This window comes from Colius striatus, chromosome 2, assembly GCF_028858725.1.
Source record: "Colius striatus isolate bColStr4 chromosome 2, bColStr4.1.hap1, whole genome shotgun sequence".
NCBI lineage: Eukaryota > Metazoa > Chordata > Aves > Coliiformes > Coliidae > Colius > Colius striatus.
In genome coordinates this window covers 81769882-81791656 of record NC_084760.1, presented here as the reverse complement: position 1 = coordinate 81791656, position 21775 = coordinate 81769882, and the positions used below count along the sequence as shown (strand labels likewise).

General features: G+C 49.6%; 1 protein-coding gene across 1 annotated transcript; it reads right to left on the bottom strand.

Moving 5' to 3' along the window:
* Positions 1-775: 775 nt before the first annotated feature.
* On the bottom strand, positions 776-18798 carry FOSL2 (FOS like 2, AP-1 transcription factor subunit). The gene is made up of 5 exons (XM_061991290.1): positions 18723-18798; positions 17926-18194; positions 11646-11900; positions 7968-8075; positions 776-6547 (listed from the first exon to the last, which is right to left on the bottom strand). The coding sequence occupies exons 2-5, from the start codon at positions 18022-18024 to the stop codon at positions 6038-6040; spliced, it is 972 nt and encodes a 323-aa protein (XP_061847274.1). The 5' UTR covers positions 18025-18194; positions 18723-18798; the 3' UTR covers positions 776-6037.
* Between the last annotated feature and the right edge of the window lie 2977 nt (positions 18799-21775).

Genomic DNA, 21775 nt, shown 5'->3' with positions numbered 1-21775 from the left:
CACACAGGCATGTGCATGTATTCCCTGTTCTGGTGACTGATACCTTCAGCATTCCCCATGACTTCACAAATATTTTCATACACCAGCCACATAATCTAATACCTCTCATCTCCTGCCCCACTGTGAGAACACGGGGTTTAAAAAAAAAAAAAAATGAATAGGTAAGAAGAAGAAAAAAAAAGAAAAGAAAAAGAAAGGGACAGGGACCAGCAGGAAGCCAAAGCAGACTTTACTCCTAAGGAAACCCATGACTAAGGAGCAGCTTGGCCTAGCGCCAGCTTGACTAGCCATGACTCACCTAACATCTCATCCCCACCACAGTTTCTTTTTTAACTTGATGTCTTCCACCCCTAACCTGGTGGTTCCTTCACTCCAGAGACTACAGCTTTCCCCAGGTGAACAAGGGAATCCCATCTAAACCTCCTCCTTACTGCCAGCAAAGTAACCATGCTCTCCACCTCACGTTTTCAGAGCAGAAGCTTTGAGTCCTTCTGGCTGAGGAGGTGGATAAAAAAAACCCAGAACAGTCAAGTCACCTCAGCGTGCATTTTCCAGCTCTACCTCTTTCTTTTTGAAGCCAAGATGAAAGGATTAATGCATTATCTGCCTTTTAGCCCAGGTGGTCTGCTCTGCTGGCCTCTGCCCCATTTACCATTGTTGCAGCCAACAGCTGTCTGGATTGCAGCTGCTCTAATGAAAGAAGCCCTGAAATGTGCTACAACCGGTCACCTGGCAATGCTGTACCCATTTGTTCATATTGAAGGAACATGCGAGCTTTTAATTGTTCATGGCAAAGGGAGCTTTTTAATGACTTCAATTAACAGAGAGAACTCCAGTTAGCTCTTGCTATACAAAAGAGTGTCCACAATGTCATTAAAACAAGATTTACAAGTGTCATAACTCTCAGCAGCATAGTCAACAATACAGCCAATCATTACAACTGAGCACCAAAGGAGAAAGGGGGGAACATCACACCGCCGAGGAACGGGAGGAAAAGAAAGGAGTACGGGGAAAGGAAGGTGCAAAGGAAAAAAGGAAAAGTCAATTTTTCTTTTCAGTCTAAATTGATTTTATTCTACAAAATGCTACTCAGTTAAAATCGTAAAAGCAAAACCATTTTAATATGTTCTTTCTTTCATAGCAGCAAGCTTTCTCTAACAAGCTTTTTGTTTTAGTGCAAATACTGTAGGCCTGTAATTCAGTAAAATAAGAACAGAAGAGACAACACCCGAGAGAACACCTCAGAGCTGAGATTCTCCAGGACTGCAAGAACAATACCAAGATCACGAAGAGTAAAGAAGGGTCCCAATTCAGCAGTCACCTTTAAGAAACTCCTCGGCAGAAATTATTTTACCGCAGACAAAAAAAGAAGAGACGAGAAAAAGAAAAAACCCCTCAAACCACAGTCTAAAACTTTTGAGGAAAAAAAAAGAAAAGGAAAAAAGATAATGGTGCCCCCAAAACCTTCAATAATCCTCATGGTCACCTATTAATCACTGAGGCTTGTTTCTACCTCTGACACCCGCTTTGCAGCAACGAAACGGTACCGATGCTTTCAGTTTGCCCCTAGGAGAGTGGAATGAGAATCAGGCCCTTTCTGTATCTGAGGATCTTAAAGCAGACTTCAGTGACACTAGTAACTTATCGCTCTAATAAAGATGCACTATCCCTTATTGATGTTACTTTGAACTACACAGTATACCAAGATATATACAACAGTTTATCCTCTCACTGAGCAAAAACAATTGGATACCTATTTTCTACACATTTTAATACGGTTTTAATATCAAGTAACCACAAACAAGAAAGTGGAATAACCCTTTAATCATACAGGATAGGAGGGGAACAATTAAGTAAAACAGGATGGGATTTTATTATTATCTTGTATTCTGAGATTTGTCCTCAACTCCATCTACTGTTCACATAGGAATGATAATGCATCTTTAGAAACATATCTCTTTTTACATTTTATACAGACAACAACAAAATCCAGAATCTCTTATTTAAAGAACTGAAAAAAAAAATATTAGCCTAAAAAAAGAAGATTGGAATATTTTTAATGCTTTATTATATCCAAGTCTTGAACAGAAAAAAAAAAAAAGATGTAAACATGATAAATAAATAAGAAATAAAACTTAGACTGTTCCCCCCACCTCTTAAAATATTTGACTTGGCCTTCCTAATGAAAATGAACTTGTAAGTGTCATAATGATAAGATTTCTTACATTTCAGAAGTCTGTTTTAGAATTAAAAAGAAACCTCAACAACAAAAAGGGAAAAAAAAAAAAAGCATCAACCAAACACCAGGAATGTGAGTTGGGAGGATGTTAAATTAATGGCGGGCAAATCTGCTGCAGCAGGCACAAGACGGCTGCCTGCCAATAAATAATAAGATACCAGGCAGGAGGGGGGTATCTTAGGTTTGTTTTCATTTTGTTTTTTCTTTTCATTTAGGATGAAGGCCAGGTGGATCCTACATACAGTAAGCAGCAAAATTAAAGGTTCAGATGAACTAAATAGATCATTTAAATAATAATTATTAAAACACAACAGAGAGCTACTGTCCCCAGCATGTTGGTCCCAAATCCCATTACACCACAAGCAGTTTGAGACTTACCCAGTCTCCACACCTACGAGAAAGGAATGGATGAAGGCAACGCGCCCCAACTGGGAAGGGTTAAAGAGGAACGAGAGCAAAACCGGAATGACAAACATCACCTGGAAGCTGAATGTTTCCTTCAATGCAGCTGCTACTGCTGCTCACAGTTTGGCACTGATTAATTTAAGATGTAGTTAGAGGCTTCACTAGGCCTGTCGCTAGACATTGACCTAATACCAGATGAAATTCCCTGGGCTTTTTTCTTGGTCAGACACTAGTTGCAACAGCTCCTGCACCCCAATTACATACAGAACACAGAGACACTACATTTAGAAATCAGCGGGTAAGGTTCTCATGGAAAATACCATTTTGGAGATGGAGAAGACAGCCAACCCCCCAAAAGCACACCAGTAAACCTGAAAAGGAGAATGCAGGCCAGGCCAAAATAGCAGCAGAGCTCGAGTTGTACCCGTCTGCCAGAAACTAAACAGAAGTAGGGCTGATGCACAAAATACAGAAGGCGGGAGACCAGAGATCCCAACACAGACACCCTCTGAAGATGTGATGGACAGAACAAGCAGGCACAAGGTAGGTATTTGGGGCTTTTTCCAGATGGTAGGAAATAATCCCCTTTTCTGGGCAGTTTCACATGGCTCCCATCAGTGTCACAACACAGCTAAGGGGACCATCCTGTCCTGCCTCTGAGAAGGTCAATGACAAGGCCGCAGGCAGGGGCGAGGGCCAGCTGCAGCTCCTTTTGGCAATGATTCAGTGAGCAAAAGCAAAGGTAGCTTTTTCTTGTTCAAGCAGGAGTTAGGCTTCCTGGGGTTTGAGGAGGCACTGGACTTCCCAAAACCCCTAGTCGGAAGGCTCCTGATCTCAGCCCCAGTAGGAATGCTCCTGATCTCTGGGGACACAGTGATGCTGGTCAGCTGGCCTCAAAGTAGGTGTTATCACTTTAGGATTCACCCCTTCTTAATGTTGCATTCTGCTCAAAAAGTGGGTAGAAATGACATGACATTTTATTGAACAGCTTTAGATTCTCAATCCAGACTGGCCCAAACAAGCATCTGGCAAAACAGAGGCAGATACAGAGGCAGCAGTTTCACCTAAAGTGATATCATCTAGATAAAATCCCATGAAAACAGCACCCTCTGTACTATGGGAAGCTTAAGATCTACTTTACTAAAAAATAAATTTTTGATGTTCACATTAGGACAAGATAACTCCTTTATCAGTTTTCTTTACTGTGTAAGCCTGATTTGAAACCTCTAGCACTAGTATAACAATGGATGTGTTTATGCAACAATCCCAATCAGCTTTATGAAGCAAAAAGATCATTCATGTCTTTCTGTCTCTGGCAGGTTTGGCAAACACCTGGGTTTAAAAATAATATAATCCAAAAAGCAAAGCCTGCCTTTAGAGACAAAGTAGTGTCCCTTTGAAATGATTCAAGGAATCATGTGGCCAGAGTTTGAGAGAGGCCAGCCCTGCTGAGTAAAGGCCAGGTTCCACAAGACTGAACCCTATTAATTCCCAGTGGAGTCGGTGGGGACTGCAGCAGTTCAGCATCTCATGGGACTGGCTCTATAATTGCATATTGCATTTCTCCAGGTCCAGCCTGACCAAGAAATACCCTGGTTTCAGTTGATTAAAAAATTATATATATACATATACATATATATATATAAGAAGAAGAAAGTATCACACTGGAACATATAGCTGCCACCACAGCTTCAAGAGGCAGGGCCAAAGGGCTATCTATCCCCTAAGCAGCTTAGCTGGCAAGCTGGGCAATCCTAGTGTGCACATAGTGAGGGTCTGTCAGTGCCTTGACATCAACAGGAGCTGTGCCTGGCTCCAAGAGGGAATGAGTTACACACATTAACTATTTCAGTAGTGAACATCAGCGCAGGAGAGCCTGTGCCCTCCATGAGCACTTAATAGTAGCAGCTGAGCCCACACATTGGAGAAGACAAGGACCCAGGGCTGAGGCAAAAAGCCCTCTGATCTTTTTGTCTTCAGGCCAATCAATCTCAACAAAACAGCATGAATTACAATGCAACAAGAACAGAAGCCAGAGACTGAGGTGCAAATAATGGTAATTGATTTGCCTCTGCCATCAATTTGTTATTCATAACCAGAGTTATGAATAGAGTTCAAACAAGTCATCACTTCAACCATGCCATCTGGGCATGGTCCAGAGCACCTTGCAGCCTGTGCTGTGCTGAAGGCTGGACCCCTGCCTTCCCCCCAGTGCCAGAAATTCAGAATCTCTGAGCAAACAACCAGCTAGTATCAACTGGTGGATGTGTGCTGCTTTGTTTCCCAACAATGAAAAGGTCAGCAAAGGTACAGCCAGCTAGTTTCATCCTCTAACCTGCTGCCAGTCTCCATCCTAGATTTACAGGCACATGGTGCCGCCTTTTTCAATGGCATGTTTTGCAAATATGGCCAAGGGGAGGGGAGGATTTACTAACAGGAAGAAATCAGCCTCTGAGTCAAGAGCCTTGATGGGAAGGAAGATGCAATGCTCCCTAGACAGCAGGCAGCCCAGGAAAAGTAAACAAGCAGCAGATTTGATATCCACCAAACCGGAGTAAATCCCTGCCAAAGACACTAGTAAGTGCCAGCCCAGAAGCTTTTCTGATGCGACTTTGGCCCTGAGATGCTAACTTGGTTTTTTTTGAGGAGCCCAAGGGGATGAATAAACCTACATCTTAAAAAATAAAGGCTTCAGTGTGAGCCTCCTGCCATCTCCATTTGCTGTCTCTGTGACTCAGGCCAGAGTTACAAGCTCTACCCTTGCTGCTGAGCCCTCATCCTCTTGGTCTCCCCTCTCCCAGGTCTATCCTCCCAGCAATCTCCCTCTTGTGAAGGCAACTCTCTGTATTTCCCACAGCCTTTCCCAAGAGGAAAGATCCTAATAAGCTTTTAGAGTTCAGAGCAACTGGATGAAATGTCATGGGATCGACAACATTGGAAATGATAAGAGAGAGAGAGAGAGAGAGAGAGAGAGAAGTTGTTAAGATCAACTAACCAGAATGATCTAAGCACAGAGCACAACCGATCAGATCAATTCACAAAGGAAAGGGACGACTAGCAACTGTCTACAGCTCGCCTTCAGTCCTGGCCAGGAGTGCGCCCCAAGTCCACTACAGCCATGGAGAAGCTTTCATAGGAAATCCCTACAGAGAGGAAATCATTCTCCCCATACAGTCCTGGCACATCAGTCCCAGCCTTGCCATTTCCTGCCTCCGAGAAGCTGGCGTTGGTCCTCACTCTCCTTCCTGGAGCTGCAGCACTTCCCCACCCTTGTTCTTGCTGCCCTTGTGCTTGAACGATCCTGTGCCTGTCTCTAATCCCATGGAGGTGGGCTTCCCCCATGGTTCTCGTGGGGGATGTAACACACTGGCAAAATGGGGGGCCACAGAGGGATTACAACGCCAGCAAGGTGGGAGAGTTCAAGGAATCCGAGGACTGGTCACCACTGCTGCTGCTCCTCCGGTGAGCTTTGGAGCAGGACTCGGATGGGGAGAGAGGAGACTCCTGATCCAACACATTGGGGTAGGTGAACACCAAGTTGGAAGAGCCAGGAGTGATGGCTGGTGTTGAGGTCACCACGATGGGAGTGTTGAGTGCCTCTTCCCCATAAAAACCTCCAGCAATGCTGATGGGCTTAATGACAGACCTCTGGGCTTTGTCAAGGACCAAAGAGGAAGATGGGATCTCTTCCTCCACAGGCTCCTGCTTCACCACCACCGCTCCGCTTGCTCCAGTCCGAACGCTCTGGAGGCTGCTGGATGGTGGGCTCCGACGTTCCTCGGGGCTGATTTTGCACACAGGGCTGTGAGCCACCAGCATAAACTCCAGCTTCTCCTTCTCCTTCTGGAGCTCAGCGATTTCTTTTTGCAGCACCGACTTCTCCTCCTCCAGTACTTCAGTTTCCTGCAGATAAAAGGGAAATAAGTAAATATTAGAGGCTCTAGAACTACTCCCAACCTAGAACATGGGCATTGAATCCGGTTCCTACCTGTCACGGGCAGATACGCTCCTGACTCTTCATGAGTCAGGCAGGCACAAGGTCCCTTTCAGAAGAGCATCTTTTGTTTCATATATCTACCAGTAGGCTATTCCCAAACTTCACCAGTCTAAGGGTTATAAACAGTCTTCTCATGAACTTGCCTTGATCATCTCATGGCCAGCTTCTACCCCTCTGCCTTGGCATATGACTTCACTCTTCCCATTCTGTCTACCTGACAGACATTTTAGCAGAGAGGGCTCAGATCTCCTCCTGGTTTTTTTTCTGTTGTTAGATAAGTCATATTCTTTTCACTTGAACAGAAGTGTGCAGCAATCGCTAAGCTTTCCTTTTCCTTCCTGTAGTGCATATTCCAGACTAGGTCTGATAATTGCCTGACTCATGCACAAAAGACTAACATTGTCATCTCCACTGGATCACCCCTTGACGCGTGCTAGGACTAAAACATTTACCTTTCCCATGGCCACATCACACTGATAGCTCACAGTCAATCTGTGAGCAACCAGTACCTTCCTGTGTGAGGAGCTTCTATTACTTCACTCCTGACAATACTTAAATTCTTCCTATAGGATATCCTGGCCCCTCAGGCTGGGAATATCTCCTAAATTTGATCCAGCAGCATGTTTCATTGGCGTGCTTTCACTGCTGCTGCACTCATTAATAAAATCATCAAATAAAACCAGCCCAAGGATGGTCTTTGAGCAGGAGTGCTGGAGCTGTCCTTCCAACCTCTTTCAACACAACCCGTCTTTGCCTCCCCTTCAGCCAGTCCCTTACCAACTCCACGGTTCTTGTGGTCACTCCTGCCTTCTCCAGTTTAACTAGTTATTTTTCCCCTGTGGCACCAGACCACGTGTCTCTCTGGTGCTTCCTTCATGCAGGAAATCAGTTAACTCCACCAAAGAAAGGTTAACCTAAAGAACAGAGCCTTGATAGGTGCACAAAACATCTATCTCAGTCTCTGCTGCTCTCAGATGATGCTACCACCTTCCGGATTTTTGTCCTTAAAGCCTGCCTTTGAGGCACACAGCATTTTTACTTGTACTGATGGAGGGAGACTAGAGGCAGGGAGACTCAGGCTAGTTGGGAGGCTAGAAGAGAAGAGAGCTCCTAAGACATTTTGGGCAGTCAGCAAGGGGAATTTAGGCTCCTGGGCTCCGGGCCTGAGCCCTCACCACCACTCACATAGGAATAACGCCACCAGACAGCCTTGGAAGGGGAAGATAGCGTTTGTTCTGTAGCATCTTTCCCAAACACACTAATGGAGAGCAAGAAATGCCCTTTGGGCTGGTCCAAAGGAAGGAGAAACGTATGCAGAGCACGTACCGCCTGGAGTTTCTCTGTTAGCTCTCGACGCCTGTTACGACACTTAGCAGCTGCCAGCTTGTTCCTCTCTCTCCGGATCCTTCGCTTCTCTTCTTCCTCGGGCGACAGCTGTGGGCAAGTGCCAAGAAAACTCACAATCAGATCTGAGCAAGGCATTCCTTGAAGTTTGTGAGGATTTAACCGCAACGCAAAAGAAAAAGGCCTGATCCAGCAGGATGCTGAGTACTCCCCCTCTCCACTGATGTCAGCAGAAGATGAAAGCACGCAGTATCTCTGCCTGTACCAGGTCTTAGCAGAAGGGTGAGAAGATGGAGCGGGGAGCAAGGGGAAGATTGTGTAAGAGGACAGTGAATCTGCACCAAGGCCAAACAGATAAAAGATGCTCTGACTGTTTCACAACTTGGGTGGTACATTAAGCAAAACCAGAGCACGATGTTGTAAGGGCCTCTTTCTTGAAAGAAAATATCTGCTGCTTCCCACACAAAAACAGTTGCTAGCTTGAAGGTCGGAGATGGGGTGGAGGGGGAGACAGGGAAATCAGCAGAGCTCCCATGAAGTCCATGAAGCAACAATGATTTATACCACCCAAAAATCTGACCTCAGATTTTCGAGCACTCAGCGAGATAACACTATGCTTCTTGCATCAGCAGGCAAGGCTCCAGTGATATCAAGGGCTTCCTGAGGCCAGCTAACATCCTCACTGATGTAAATCAGGAGCAAGTCCACAGAGACCTATCGTGCGACGCTCTTGCGTAACAGAGGAAGAGAGCAGAAGCCCACAAGATCTGGCCTAGCTTTTGGGGTTTGAGAGGAGGTTTCAGAAATCCCAGCAGCGGCAGACAGGCTTGCACCCTTGCCAAAACTGGGGAGCCAGTACAGCAGCATGTGAAGAGGGCCACGTGCACAGGGACCGCTGTGGGGATTCACAGCCCACACTCGGCCTTGCATCCTCCTCCACCGTGGACCGACCCCGTGTCTTGCCCTCAGCCTTGCCAGGCTGGTGTATGCGGTAGGGCCTTTGGACCAGTGACTGCAAATCAGAGTGAAATGAGCACCCTGCAAAGCACGTGTCATATCTCACCATTGTGCCAGCGAAGAACAGAAAGAAAAACCTTTCTGTAAAAGCTTTCAGTTTCAACATCTTCAGGGGCTGCCAAAAATCGCAAATGAGACATTCACCCTCTTTACGATCTTTTCTTTTGAGTGTGAGTTTTACTCTGACCTTGTTCTGGTTTGTTTTGGTTTGCTTTATTTCCTTTATTTTGATCTTTGCAGTTTCGGTGAAGTTCACTTCAGGCTCTGGGCATTCCCCTTGCTCAGTTTTGCCTAATTTTGGGATCCGATCCGTCACTGCAATTTCACTCGTCCACAGCATGAGCTTCTGAATGCATATCAAGCAACATGAGCACTTCTAGGACTTCATGACCCAGGCTTTGGGCCTAAAAGCTTTTCTATCTCAGCACTCAGAGTGAGGAGTCCCTCCATCCTACACATTGCTTCTACACATTGCCCCTCACAAGCAGCCTCTGAAGGCAATCGCTCTTCCTGCTAAAGCTCTGCCTGTTCACTGTCCAGCCCATATGGGTGTGGGGTAGAAGTGTATTTGCACACACGTATCTGTCATACAGCAAATTGTTAAGCACGCATGCAGATTCTGTGCTGACCTGGGGCCTCTGCACAGAGATTTCAAGAGCCCTTTCATGCTTTAGAAGCACAGACCTTATTGAAATATGTTGGGACCAAAACTTCTCCTCCCATGGCCTTCGGTGATTTTTAAATTCTCCGTCTGGGAGGGTGGGCTTTGCAAAAATCTCATAGATGGCGCTGAAGCCCCTAACCTCCTTAACATTATAGTGTGTCTAAAAAGAACTCTTCTGTCAGCGGTTGCTGGATTTGTATGAAAGCGGCTGGATTTGGCAACCCTCGTGCCCCTGCTGTATGCGTTATCTGTAGCTTGTCCAAGCCCAATACGTGCATTCGCTGGCAGAAACGTTCATCAGAACAGGCTCTTTTCACACAGCGTCACACAAAGTTTTCCAAGAAGGCACTCCAAGGAGGTGTTCAAAGCACCAGACAGCAGAAACCTGAGCCAAAGAGCCAGGGTAAAGAGCCCGGGTACTGCCTTAGCACGTGTCTAATCAAAAGGACTTGGCTTTGAATGACCCACAATGAACGGCTTGCAAACAAGCCACAGGCCAGGAATTGCTTGGCAGGCATCCTTCAGCAAATAACTCTGAACAACAAATAGAGCAGAGAATATGGTGATCTCTTCACGGCCAATTTGTGAACACAGAGGCAGCATTTGTCAAACAAATTAGTTGTTGCTAATTATTCCCCCAGTTCTCGTGAGAGCTTCCCTGGCCTTGGACACCAGCCCTGCACGCAGGGAACTGGGAGGTAGCTCCGGCTGGTGGAAACGGCTGGCACGTACCCCAGCTGCCACAGCTGCCTCATCCTTCCTCCCTAAAACGGGCTTTGGGTGTGCACAGAAGGTGCAACTCACTCTGGACAAGTGACTTTAACCCCTTCCCTGCATCTTAGGTCGAAAGACCAGACAGTAACTCCACATAAAAAAAAATAAATCAGACCGCGAATCAAAACAGATGACGTGGAAGTAAAAAGTAGGGCTGGCGAGTCTTATTAGAAACAGACCTTATGCAATAGCGTGTGCTGGGGTGCTGAGGGCGTGTGGTGCGTCTCATCACACTGCTCTGCAGCGACCCACAAAACTGCTGCTTGGGAACAACTCAGGGAGACCTCGATGGTTCAGATTTTATTATTATTATTTTTTTAAAAAGAAGTCAGCCTAGCAGTGCTGCTAACTATTCACCTAACAGCTTTGGAAGAGGCTGCTTCTTACTGAGCCACGGGGCTGAGGGGATTTCCAGAAGATGGGACACCTGTCATCTAGTGTACTGCCCTTCACCAGCACAGGATCCAGGATCTCAGCCCGATAATTCCATCAGAAAGCTAAGCACGGGGCAGGTGTGCTGCAAGCCACTCCATCCCAGCTACGGAAACACCAATGGGTTGTGAGTGGGAAAATCTCTGCTTACAGATCCCCACCCCACTGCCATAAAGAGAGTAAGAGAGTAAGAGACTGCATGTTTGTAAGTGAGAAGGTGGTTTTAGAGCCCAGACATAAAGAAGGCTTTTCCTACTAAAGTCGAGGTGCTCTTGGGAAGATGTTCCTCCCTGCATGATGCTAGTGGTATCCCCAAAAGTGAGACTGCAGCAGCGCCAGCTGCCACAGAGAGGATCTAAAACACCAGCTGATGTCATTTGGGTGTCAAGATTTTTAAAGGACCTACAAAAAACTCCTCTGCCTGCTTAGAGGTTTTCTTCTTTCTGGAGTGGCAGAAATACTCAAACTGAAACCCAGGGCTTGACTTCAGAGTTTCACCTGCTTTTGAAAGCAAGCTGCAATGAGGCCCAGTAGTGCAAAGCGTTTGATGGAGATTGGGTCTAAGTCTTGCTGTACAACGAGGAAGTAGCAACAAAATCACCCTCCAACTCACACGGTACGTCACTGTGAGAAAGCCCAGCACACGCGGAGCGCAGCGGATGGACTGCAGCACTCCGCTCTGGGGCTGGGAGATCCCAAGAGAGAGCAGCGGGGGAATCTCTGCACGCCCGTTCGTTTGATGCAATGTCAGCCTCTCTCCCTGCCGCGGTTACCTGCTCATCTCTTCGTCTCCGGCCCACGGTGGTCCCGATGGTTTTGATCACACCAGGTCGCTGAAGGGCTGTGTGTCCGGCCACCGAAGACAGCGGGGGCAGCGGGTGGCTGTAGGGGTGTGAGCGAGAGTAAGGGCTTGACATGGAGGTGATGACGGTGGGCTGGACCATCCACTGCAGGTCTTGGCTGGTTGTGATGGCGTTGATTGTAGGGATAAAAGCACTGCCTGATCCTGGCATATCTACTCGAAATTTCTAGGAGGAAAGGCAGGAGAGAAAAGGCAGAGAGAGAAAAAAACCTGTTAATGAAAGCAGAACACAAGCGGTTACTCAGAAACCAGCTAGGCCCTCAGCAGCAGCACCAATGAGGATCAAAGCATCAGGAAAGGCTCAGGCTGCTTGTGCTTCTGCAGCATCCCAGGCTGCCCCTGTCCCTGCCTGCCACAGCCCCCAGGGAAGGTGCTGGGCTCAGGCGCTTCCCCTCCAGAGCAGCCCTGCCCTCCTCCTCATCCCCCCACACATCTCCCTAGCCCCTCTTACACCAGAGTCCCCTCTCAGGCAGCATCCCCACCACCTCCCGGTGCCCATCGCTCCTTCCGGCGTGGAGCGAAAGGGGAATTAAGGAGTTTCTAGAAAAACACTTCTCTGCCAGTCTCAAAGAAAGGGAAGAGAAACTTCAGTTCTGAAACGCCGTTACCACGAAGAGCAAAGCTTTCTTCTACCAAAGGATTCCCCTGAAATTTGAGCTCAGTCCACAGAAGGTTTGGAACGGCAAGAAGAGCAGCTTGCTTCTTGTTCGGTGGTTCTGCACTCGCTGCACACGCAGAGTGAGAAACCCGGCCCTGGGATGGTTACGTGCGAGGATATGTATTTTAATAGCAGCCTATAAAATAGGTCTTAGGATTCAGATCGGACAAGTTCCCTGCAGCTCTCTGCACTGTCTAGACAAAACAAGGCAGCAGTAAAACCATGGCAGCAGGTAATGATCTCCTCCAAAATACATGTACACCTTGTTTCAGACAGAGGTAAATCCATCTGGATAATATGCTGGCACTAAACTGCAAGGAAAACAATCGCTTGTCCCCGAAGGGGGAAGCAGGGGAGAAAGAATGCTTTTGTCTATGCTGAGCTCCTTCAGCAGGCTTTCAACAGTTAAGACTCAGTTTTACATGCCTTGCTCCAGCGATCACTGTCCAAGGGACAAGGCTTGTAGGACCAGAGGCAGTCACTCCTGCTGGTTTCTAAGCCTCCAAACGATCCCATGAAAAATGCGCACTCTTGGGTGAACAAACTAGCTTCCCAGAGGAGGAGAGCCCTTGCATCAGCCTGACCTCAGCTCAGGTAAGCGTCCCAGATAAGGGACAGCACTCCAGCACAGATTTCCTTTTCAGGGTGTGCCTAGTCAAGCACCTTAAGTGCTTTGTTAAACCAAGGCTACCGCAAATAGTATTTCACATTCAGATAGCTACAGCATTTCAGGCCAGTATTAGCCATTAGCAAGTCCAGCTGCCAACACCTGGGGAACAGGAGATTCAGTCTGAGTACCAACAAATGTCAACTTACAGCTTTGGGCAGCTCAAAAATCTAGCAAGAAAGGTCAGAAGAAGAAAGGAGTGAATGCAGTTAAGCAAGTGAGGGAATTGCATAGGCAGGATGACACTAGCACTGAGACACAAGCCCCTCCAGAACCTCAGAGATCCACCTGAAGCTCAAGTCCACCACAGCCTCAGTTTGCCCCACATCTCAGAGCATAGGCCATCTTTGGGACCTATCCCAATTAGCTACAGAGGCCCAGAGCCACAAAATGTCAACACTGCAGATGAATTTACAGGTGCAAATCCTCTTCTTTGCTCTGCCCTACGTAGGCTGTGACCGCATGGCACAGGAGAGGATGCCTTGGTGCCTCCAAAACTGTAACAAAGGGATCTTAACCTTGCAGAAGGGAGGAAGTGTGAGACTTAGTTGAACCACAAACACACAAGTCAAGGGACACAAGTTCTGCTTCCACCTCAGGTGGCTTCTACCATGACCTGTACCTACCTGTGCCACCACCCTTCCTGTACCCAAAAAGCGGAGAAGAAAAGTTCTGTCCTGTTTGTAGGGCCACTAGTAACCTATAGGTAGAAAACATTCGGAGATCTTTTGGCGTTCTTCCTTCCTGAGCAAACAACCTTTACAGCGGTGCCAGTGTCACGTTACTGCAGCCTCAGACCCAGTGACCTTAAAGACTCCCATCAGAGGATGGGAAAGTCAGCTCCACCACCAAATCAGTCACATAAGATGCAAGTGTCTGGCACAAAGACCAGGCTCCAAGTTACTGATAAGGTCCCTTGGTCAGCAAAGGGGAGTTACTCGGTCCAGCCCCATTCCTCAGCAGCTCCACAGTGCTGGCTTGCAGACCTGGGGAAGAGAGCAGTTGGGACTGCGGATCCTGTCTGTGCCATGCTCCATGTCTTTCACCAGTTTCCTTTCTAATCCCTCGAAACATCCTAAGAAGAAATTTTCTGTAACCTGAATTCTGTATTTTCCAAGGCAGTATTTTTCCTGGATATCTAATTAAGGGTCACAATACTGTGACAGGCTGAGTCTTCAAAAACAGGGTGCTCAGGCTATCACTGGGTTTCACAAGCATTGCCTCCTGATCGATCAAGCTTTTCCCACATACTTCACTTTTCCTGCGAGGACGCTTCAATCAAACAGCTCTGCTATGCCAAAATGCTGCCACCCTCCCCAGCTCTGACCCCTGGGACACTGCTGGTTTCAGCAGCAGGCTTCAAATTCACAGCCGTCTCCCCTGCACAGCTCCTTTGAGCATCAGCCTCCTCACGGAGCTCCAGACCTTCCTCTGAACTGCAGCCTCAGCTTTCTTCTCCTCCTTCCTTCTCTCCTCAAAAAGCTTTGATCCCCCTGCCAGCACTCCTTGCCCTCAGCCACCTCCCCGTTTCTCCTCTTTCCAAACTTTCTCTTGACACTTCTTCACCCAGGACAGTGGCATCTGTCCTCTCCTGACACAGGAGAAGCTCCTAAAGACATTTCTCTGCCAGCTCTTGGTTCTCCTTATCTATGAGGAATCCACAGCACTACAGAAAAGATGTGGCGATATAGGCAGACTGCAGTGCCACACACGCGGCAGCACGCGCTCAACCACGAAGCCACCGCTCTCCTGACCCAGCAACAAGCAGAGGAAGGTAGCACAGGAAAGAAAATTAAAAAGGCAACAAGTAACACCAAACAGAAAGAGACCTGTTATTAAGAGTGCCAAGAACTGAGGTCAGCTTCTCCTTTGCCTTAAAAATAGAAGCTTGGAGAGCAGCCTCCCCTCATCCATAGTCAAGAGTCTCCAGTGAGTCCTGCCGTGGGCAGGGCCAGGCTATGTTAGCAGGTTACAGCACAGGAACATCTCAGGCTTTTGGCTCCATGGTCCCTTCCTCCATCTTAACCGGGAGTTTCTACACTGCACCCTATTGCATTTCTGCTCCCCTCTGGATATCTCTAACTGAGCGGCATCAGAAATCCACCTAGAAACAGGTACAAGGGCTGTGGCAAAAAAATAACACAGCAACAAGTCGGACAGAAAACCACCCTGACGATCTTTAACAGCTACTCAATTATCAACTGTAGGGTGTGGAGAATATATCCCATAACAAATGCAAGGCCCCTGATGGCCCTCCCATGTTGCACATCTCCTCGAAGGAAAATCTGATGCAGTGCTGGGAAGTCTGAGGGGAAAGTCAACCGGTCTGAAAAAGTACACAAACTCTTCCTATTAAAGTCTATGTTTACCACATGGCAAGTCAGCGATTAAGAAAGTAGCATGACACGCAACTTAAAAAGAAAAATGTTCCAGTGCTGCGTTCTATGGGAAAAATAATTAAAAAGCATCAAAGTTTTGGCTCAGAGACATAGTTTCCACTTAAACATGTGACTGATGCATCTTTTCTTGCTTTGGGAAAAGGAAAAAAAAAAATCCAAAACCCCAATGCACTGAAGAAAAAATTTCTACAATGCATATTTGCTGTAGCGATAAAACTGCAGCTCTCCGTCACCCAGAATGAGCAGAACAGCCCGACTGCTAGGGTAAAGGCAACGCTTACATCTGATCCTAATCTACAACATCTGTAAGGATCAAGAGGTAGACGAAGTGCAAGGCCTCAAGAAATCTCCTGGATTCTTAAAGAAAAACACTGATGTTCTCGCTAAGCCGGTGTCCTGCTCAAAGCCCCCTTTCAGATAGTAACCCTAGAAACTGGGCTCTGCCCCCCCCCCCCCCCCAACCAAACGCCACGCACACCAGCTGCCTGGGGAAGACGTGCAGCCCCAGAAAATGAAAGGGGAAAACCCACTTATCGGTCAGACCTCAACAGCTCAAATGTTAATAGGCGCCAGAGTTTCACCACCCCTCGCAGCAGCAAGTGCTTGAATCCAGCGCAGCTGCTGAACCGGAGGAAAGGGAGAGGGAAAGTTTCGCAGCTTTTGCCGGGCATTTCCAGCTTCTCAGCTCCCCCCCCCCCCCCCCCCTTTCCCGCTCCCCCACATCGTCCTGGCATTTACTGTAAAAGACGGACTGAGCCGGAGGCGAGCCGCAACCCCTGGGAACCTCGGTCCGCAGCCCGCAGAGGGCACCAGCGAGATGCGTTTGGAGCCGGCTGGGAGCGGCGGCGAGTCATTTCTGGTAAAACTTCTTTAATGTGAGGAATGTCACGGGCTGGTACGGCTGGCAAAGTTTAAGAGCGGACTGTTTTTTTCTTTGTTTTTTTTTTTCTTTTTTTTTAAACGATCCTATGACTTCTTGATACGAAGCCGGCACTGTCAGCCGGCACGCTGACAGTTTGCTCGCACAAGCCGGGCAAGAAATCATCATATTGTGAGGAAAGGGAAGGGGAGGGGGGAAGCCCAACTCTGAAAAAGCGAAGAAAAAAAAAGAGGGAGGCTAGGCCAGCTGATGTAAACAAGTTATGAAATAACCCAGGTTTGTATAACTGGTCCGATTGTGTAATGCCTTCCCCAGAAGTGGTGGATTTAGGCGATGTGAGTATATAAGGCATTCCTAGATGTTTTACTAGGAAAACGTAAAAAAAACCCAAAACGCAAAAACATAACCCAAACAAACCCCAAGCCACTCCGCTAAGCTTTTAGGTCCGTGAATTCACGCCGCTTCCAGAGGAAATCTCTCCCACTCCTCAAGCGCCGCCCGGCCGGGGAGCGAGTGCTGGCGCGGGGAGCTGGGCCCGGCGGGAGCCGCTCCGGCGGCTCCCCGGGAAACGCCCGCTCGCGAAAAAGCCGTCGGCGGCTGGGAAGCGGCCGGCGGCTCCCGGGGAAGTGCAGGAGCGGGCGAGCGGGCAGCGTACAGGGCAAGGCAGAGCTGAGAGGCACGCCGCCGCAGTCCTTCGCGTCTGACCGGTGGAAAGGCAAAAATAGTTGTCGCCGCCATGGAGACAAAAGTTGGGGGCTGGAGGTACAGGAAGGTTAGAAGCGGGGAGGTCGCTTTAGACGCTTCGGTAAAAAAGCTGGAGCCCGCTCCAAGCCGTCCCCGGCGTGTCTTAAGGCGGCTTTAACAGCGCCTTCAGAGTGACTGGGGCGGCACCTCTCAAAGTGCCCGGGAAGGAGCCGGTGCGAGCCAGCCCCGGACAGTGCCCGAGCGGCCGGGCAGGGGCGGCGAAAGGAGGGACGGGTCAGCTCCCGAGGAGAACAAAAGCAGGAAGGAGAAGGGTCAGATGCGCCCCGGTTTTCTCGGTACTGGTCTCGGAGAGGAGCTGCCCTCAGGAGCCCTCGGATTTCCGAGCCTGTCCCGGAGGGTCCCCGGGCAGCAGGCGTCGGCTCGCCACCGCCACCCGCGGGCCCCGCGCTCCCCGAGGCCGGGCGGCGGAGGCAGCCCCACGAGCGCTTCCTCATCGCACGTCCCCGCTCGGGGCAGGCCGCTGGCCGCCGCGGCACCCCCGGCCCCGGGTGGGCACCCGCGGCCCCGAGCCGAGAGGAACTCCGCTCAACAGCCCGCCCGGAAGGGTCGCGGCACTCGCCCCGGGGCCGGCAGGCTGGGAGGGAGGAAAGGAAGCAGGCACGAAGGGAGGGAGAGGGGGAAAGCCGTGGCGCCTCGCCGGGAGCGAGGGGCCGGGCCGGGGGCTGCGGGCAGCCCGCGCCCCGGTGCCACCGCCCGCGCCCCGGCGCCTGCACCGCGGAGGGAGCGGCGTTCCCCGGGCGTGGCGGTGAACTCCCGCGCCGGGAGCGCCCGTAACAGCCTCGGGAGGCAACCGGGGGGCAGAGAGGCAGCGCGCGGTCCTACCTGCTGGGCTGCGCCGCTGGAGTAGGTCTCGGGATGTCCCGGAGAGCCGCTGCTGCCTCTGGAGGAGGTGTCGAAGTTCCCGGGGTAGTCCTGGTACATGGTCCGAGGTCGGGCCGGGGGAGCCGCGTCCCCGCCTTCCGCACCGACACCCGCCGCTCCCTCGCCCGTCTCCCCGCCCCCTTCTCCCTCCCGACCTCTTCGGCTCTTGCCTTTTGCCTCTCAACGCTTGTCACGGAAAGGAGAGGAACAAACACACCAAAAAAAAAAGGCTTTGGAGAGGAGGAGAAGGGGAGGGAAAAAAAGGGGCAAAAAGGTTAAAAAAAAAAAGAGATATAAAAGAAAACCAAAATACTACTACTAATAAAAACAGCTCAGGCGGCAGCGAAGCGCCGACGGGCCGGGAGGACTCGGCGGCGCGGCAGGAGCAGAGCCGACGTCCTCTCTCTGCGCTGCCCGGCGAGACTCGCCCCGCCGGCGGAGCGGCCGCGGCCCCGGCCCCGGGGGCTGCAGGCGGAGCGCTTCTCCTCCGCCTCCCCCCACCCACCCCTCCTTTCCCTCCCTCCCTCACCCCCTGCAACCGGCCGCCCCTTTTCCCGTCGCGGGAGGGGGGGGTGGTGTGACTCAGCCGGGTCTATACGCCCCGCGGCTCCCCGGTACGGCGTACAAGGGAGCTCCGCGCACCCGCCGTGACTCAGAGCAATGGCATCGCCCCGGCCCCACTCGCTTATTATCCGCCCGCCGCCGCCGCCGCACCATGTGCACTCGCACACGTCAAACCCGCGGCGCACCGGCCCCACCTTGCCAGCGCGGAGCCTCCCACCTGCCGCCGCCGAGGGGGTTGGGGGAACGGCACGGGGACTCGGGGATCGCGCCCGCCCCCGCCGCGACGCTCCCCCCTCCCACCCCATCGCCGCGGTGCCCGCCCCGCCCGGACCCGCGCTAAGCGCGGGTCCGGGCGGGGCGGGCACCGCGGCGATGGGGTGGGAGGGGGGGAGCGTCGCGGCACTGTGTTCCCGTCAGGCTCCGCCTCCCCCCGCCCCACTTGGTCGCGTCCGTTGTCGCACGTTGCCAAAAATGGTCATTTGCGTCGCACGACGCCAGCGCGGGTTTCCTTGCCGCGGATGACGCGCCGCGAGAGGGATTCCCTGGCTCCGCCGCCGGGATTTAAAGGGGCAGCACACCGTTTGCTGAATGATGGCGGGTGGGGAGTGGGGGGGTGGTGTGGGAGCAGGGGTGGGTTTTGGGGAAAGAATGTCGACACACAGGGGTTGGGGTTTTTTTTCCCACGCGGGGATTTTGATACGCGAGGGGGTACCCGTGGCGGGGGAGGGGGGAGAGCTACTGGCACCCAGTGCTTGGTGCTTGTCTTCACATCATCCGTAACTGAAGTGTTAGACTCCGTTGGTTTTATTTATGATAGAATTCGTTTATATTTATTGTTATTTATTCGTATTTGTTCTTATTTATTTTTAATTCTATTATTTATGTACTTTATTTATTCCCATGTATTCTTATTAGTTTATTCTCATTGTTTTTATTTATTTTCATTTATTTTTATATTACTTATTTTTATTACTTTCTTTAACGTTTTCCTTTTTACTTTTCTATTGCTACTGCTGTCTTTATTTTTATTTCTAATGTTTTCCTTTTTTCTTTTAATTTTTTGTTTCAATTCTATTTTTATTCCTTTTTTGCTTTATATTCATTCTTCCTTTTCTTTCTTTTTCATTTTCTCCTCTTTTTTTTGTTTGTTTTTTCCTTATTTTGTTCCGCTTTTATTCTTTTCAGCAGATTTCTCCATCCTCGCTGGGAACTGGCTGCAGAGCCTCCCAGGCCACCGTATATCACTGTAGGGCAGGCTGAACCCCTAGGCTGCCCTGCGGTAGAAACTGACAGGGAAATGACTGTAAGAGCCCACCTTAGGCAGCCATGGTGTTGCCAGGTCACTGACTGGCTCAGGCTGGAAGGTGGTAAAGCAAAGCCACCCACACGCAGAAGACACCTTGAGTGACTTGCAGCACATACAGCAATGGTGCCAAGCTAACATATTGTTAAAATGCTGCTCTCAGACCTCAAATCTCTCCTTTTTGCCCTCCCTGGCAGATTCACCCAGCCCTGAGAATGTCCTTTTTGCTGGTAGGGAAGGAGAAGTCATCTAAGTTCAAGCTATAAAATCCCATTTAAGCTGTCTCATGGACAAAGTATTTTCCCACAGGAGCTCATCTGAGTGTACTGCGCTTTCCTCTACTTGCACTGTCCTCCTTGGGATGGGAGCAGCAGCATCCATCTCTGTCCCAGAGCCTTTGGGGAGCTCTGAGAAAAAGCAGCCTGTGTGTAACAAAATTTCAGTGCCTGTTCGTTTTAGCACCAAGACAGACATTTGGGACTACAACTCCTGCTGATGCTGCTCGACTTTCAGCATCTTCATTTTCCAGGCAACTGAAATTCTCCCTCTGAATTGGTCAAGACATCTGACTTCGGGGGAGGTGGGGACAGGGCTGTGAAAATAACCCTGGGCTTCTAACTCGCATTAGGAGTGAGGGGCTGGGGAGGAGGAGAGGTACTTGAGAAGGCAAGGCCGTAATGTGGTTTTTCTTTTGGGTCACATGCCATAGCAGGTGACCTGTGCATGCTGCTTTCTGCTGGAAAGCGAGTTAGTTCAAGATGTGAGAGAGATCAGGCTGCCGTTAAGAGATGAAGCGAGACAAACAGGTGTCACCTCCCTTGGCCCTGTCTCCAGCTCTTTTCAGGTAGGGGCTGCTGCTGGCCCTGGGGTTTGACCAGGCATCAGGAACCACTGCTGTCATCTGAGGTCAACAGCCCCGGCTTCAGTTATGTTTTAAATCAGGCTGGTAGGCTTATAGAAACAGTGCTACTGTGCAAGGAGGAATGCAAAAGTGTTTTGTCCAGGAGGAGAGGTGGCCAGAAGCGTGAAGGCAGTGCATGAGGTGCTGGAGCATTAGCGGTGAGGCATTTTAGGACAGAACTGTTTCTATCATTTTTCTTCAGCAGATCATTAAACCTAAACTACCTGCTTGTATCATGCTCCTGCTCAAGTACAAACATTTGGAGTGTCATTTTTCAAACATAATTCCAACGTGATTTTGGCACATCTACCCCATCCTGACAAATTTGCACAAGACCTAGTCTGGGAACAGCTCCTTTGAAATGACATTCAAGTGCTGTTTTAATATTCAGCTGCAGTTAATGTGGATGCAATTAGTTGACGCTTGTAAACCTTCAAGTTAAAAGCCCTGTAAGAAGTGTAGGAAACTGAAAGCGCGCCCACCGGAGGTCAAACCCTCTATTCCCTTCAGATGCTGAACCTCCTTTCTGTGGCTGCCCTCTGCCAGCACCTGACCCATGGCTCCCAGATGCAACATTGAAATTTTAACCTCTATTTATGTCAACTTCACTAGATTTTTCTCCTGGCCTGGGAATGCAGCCTGATCCCACCCTACACTCCCCCCCCCCCCCACCCCCGCCAAGATGGACTCACAGAGAAGTCACTAGTACATCCCATGGGAAAAAAAAAAGTCAGCCCTGAGAAGCTTCCTCATTCCCCTATCAGCCCTTTGTAATACTTTTTGGGGGTTATGGATCAAAGTAACCCAGACTATCCTGCCTCGTAGTGCCCCAGACACATGCATTTTTAATCCACATTCAGACCAGGCTTCATTGTGCAATAGGTTCCCTGCCTTCCAAAAAAACAAGAGATAACATGTATGTCTGCCTAGTCCATTCTTGCCTGAACCATAGACAAATTAAGACCAGCCCAGGTTCCAGGGCAGGAGAGGATCATTGTAAGGCAAATGAGACTTTGGCTCCTCACGCTTCTCGATTTAGTCGG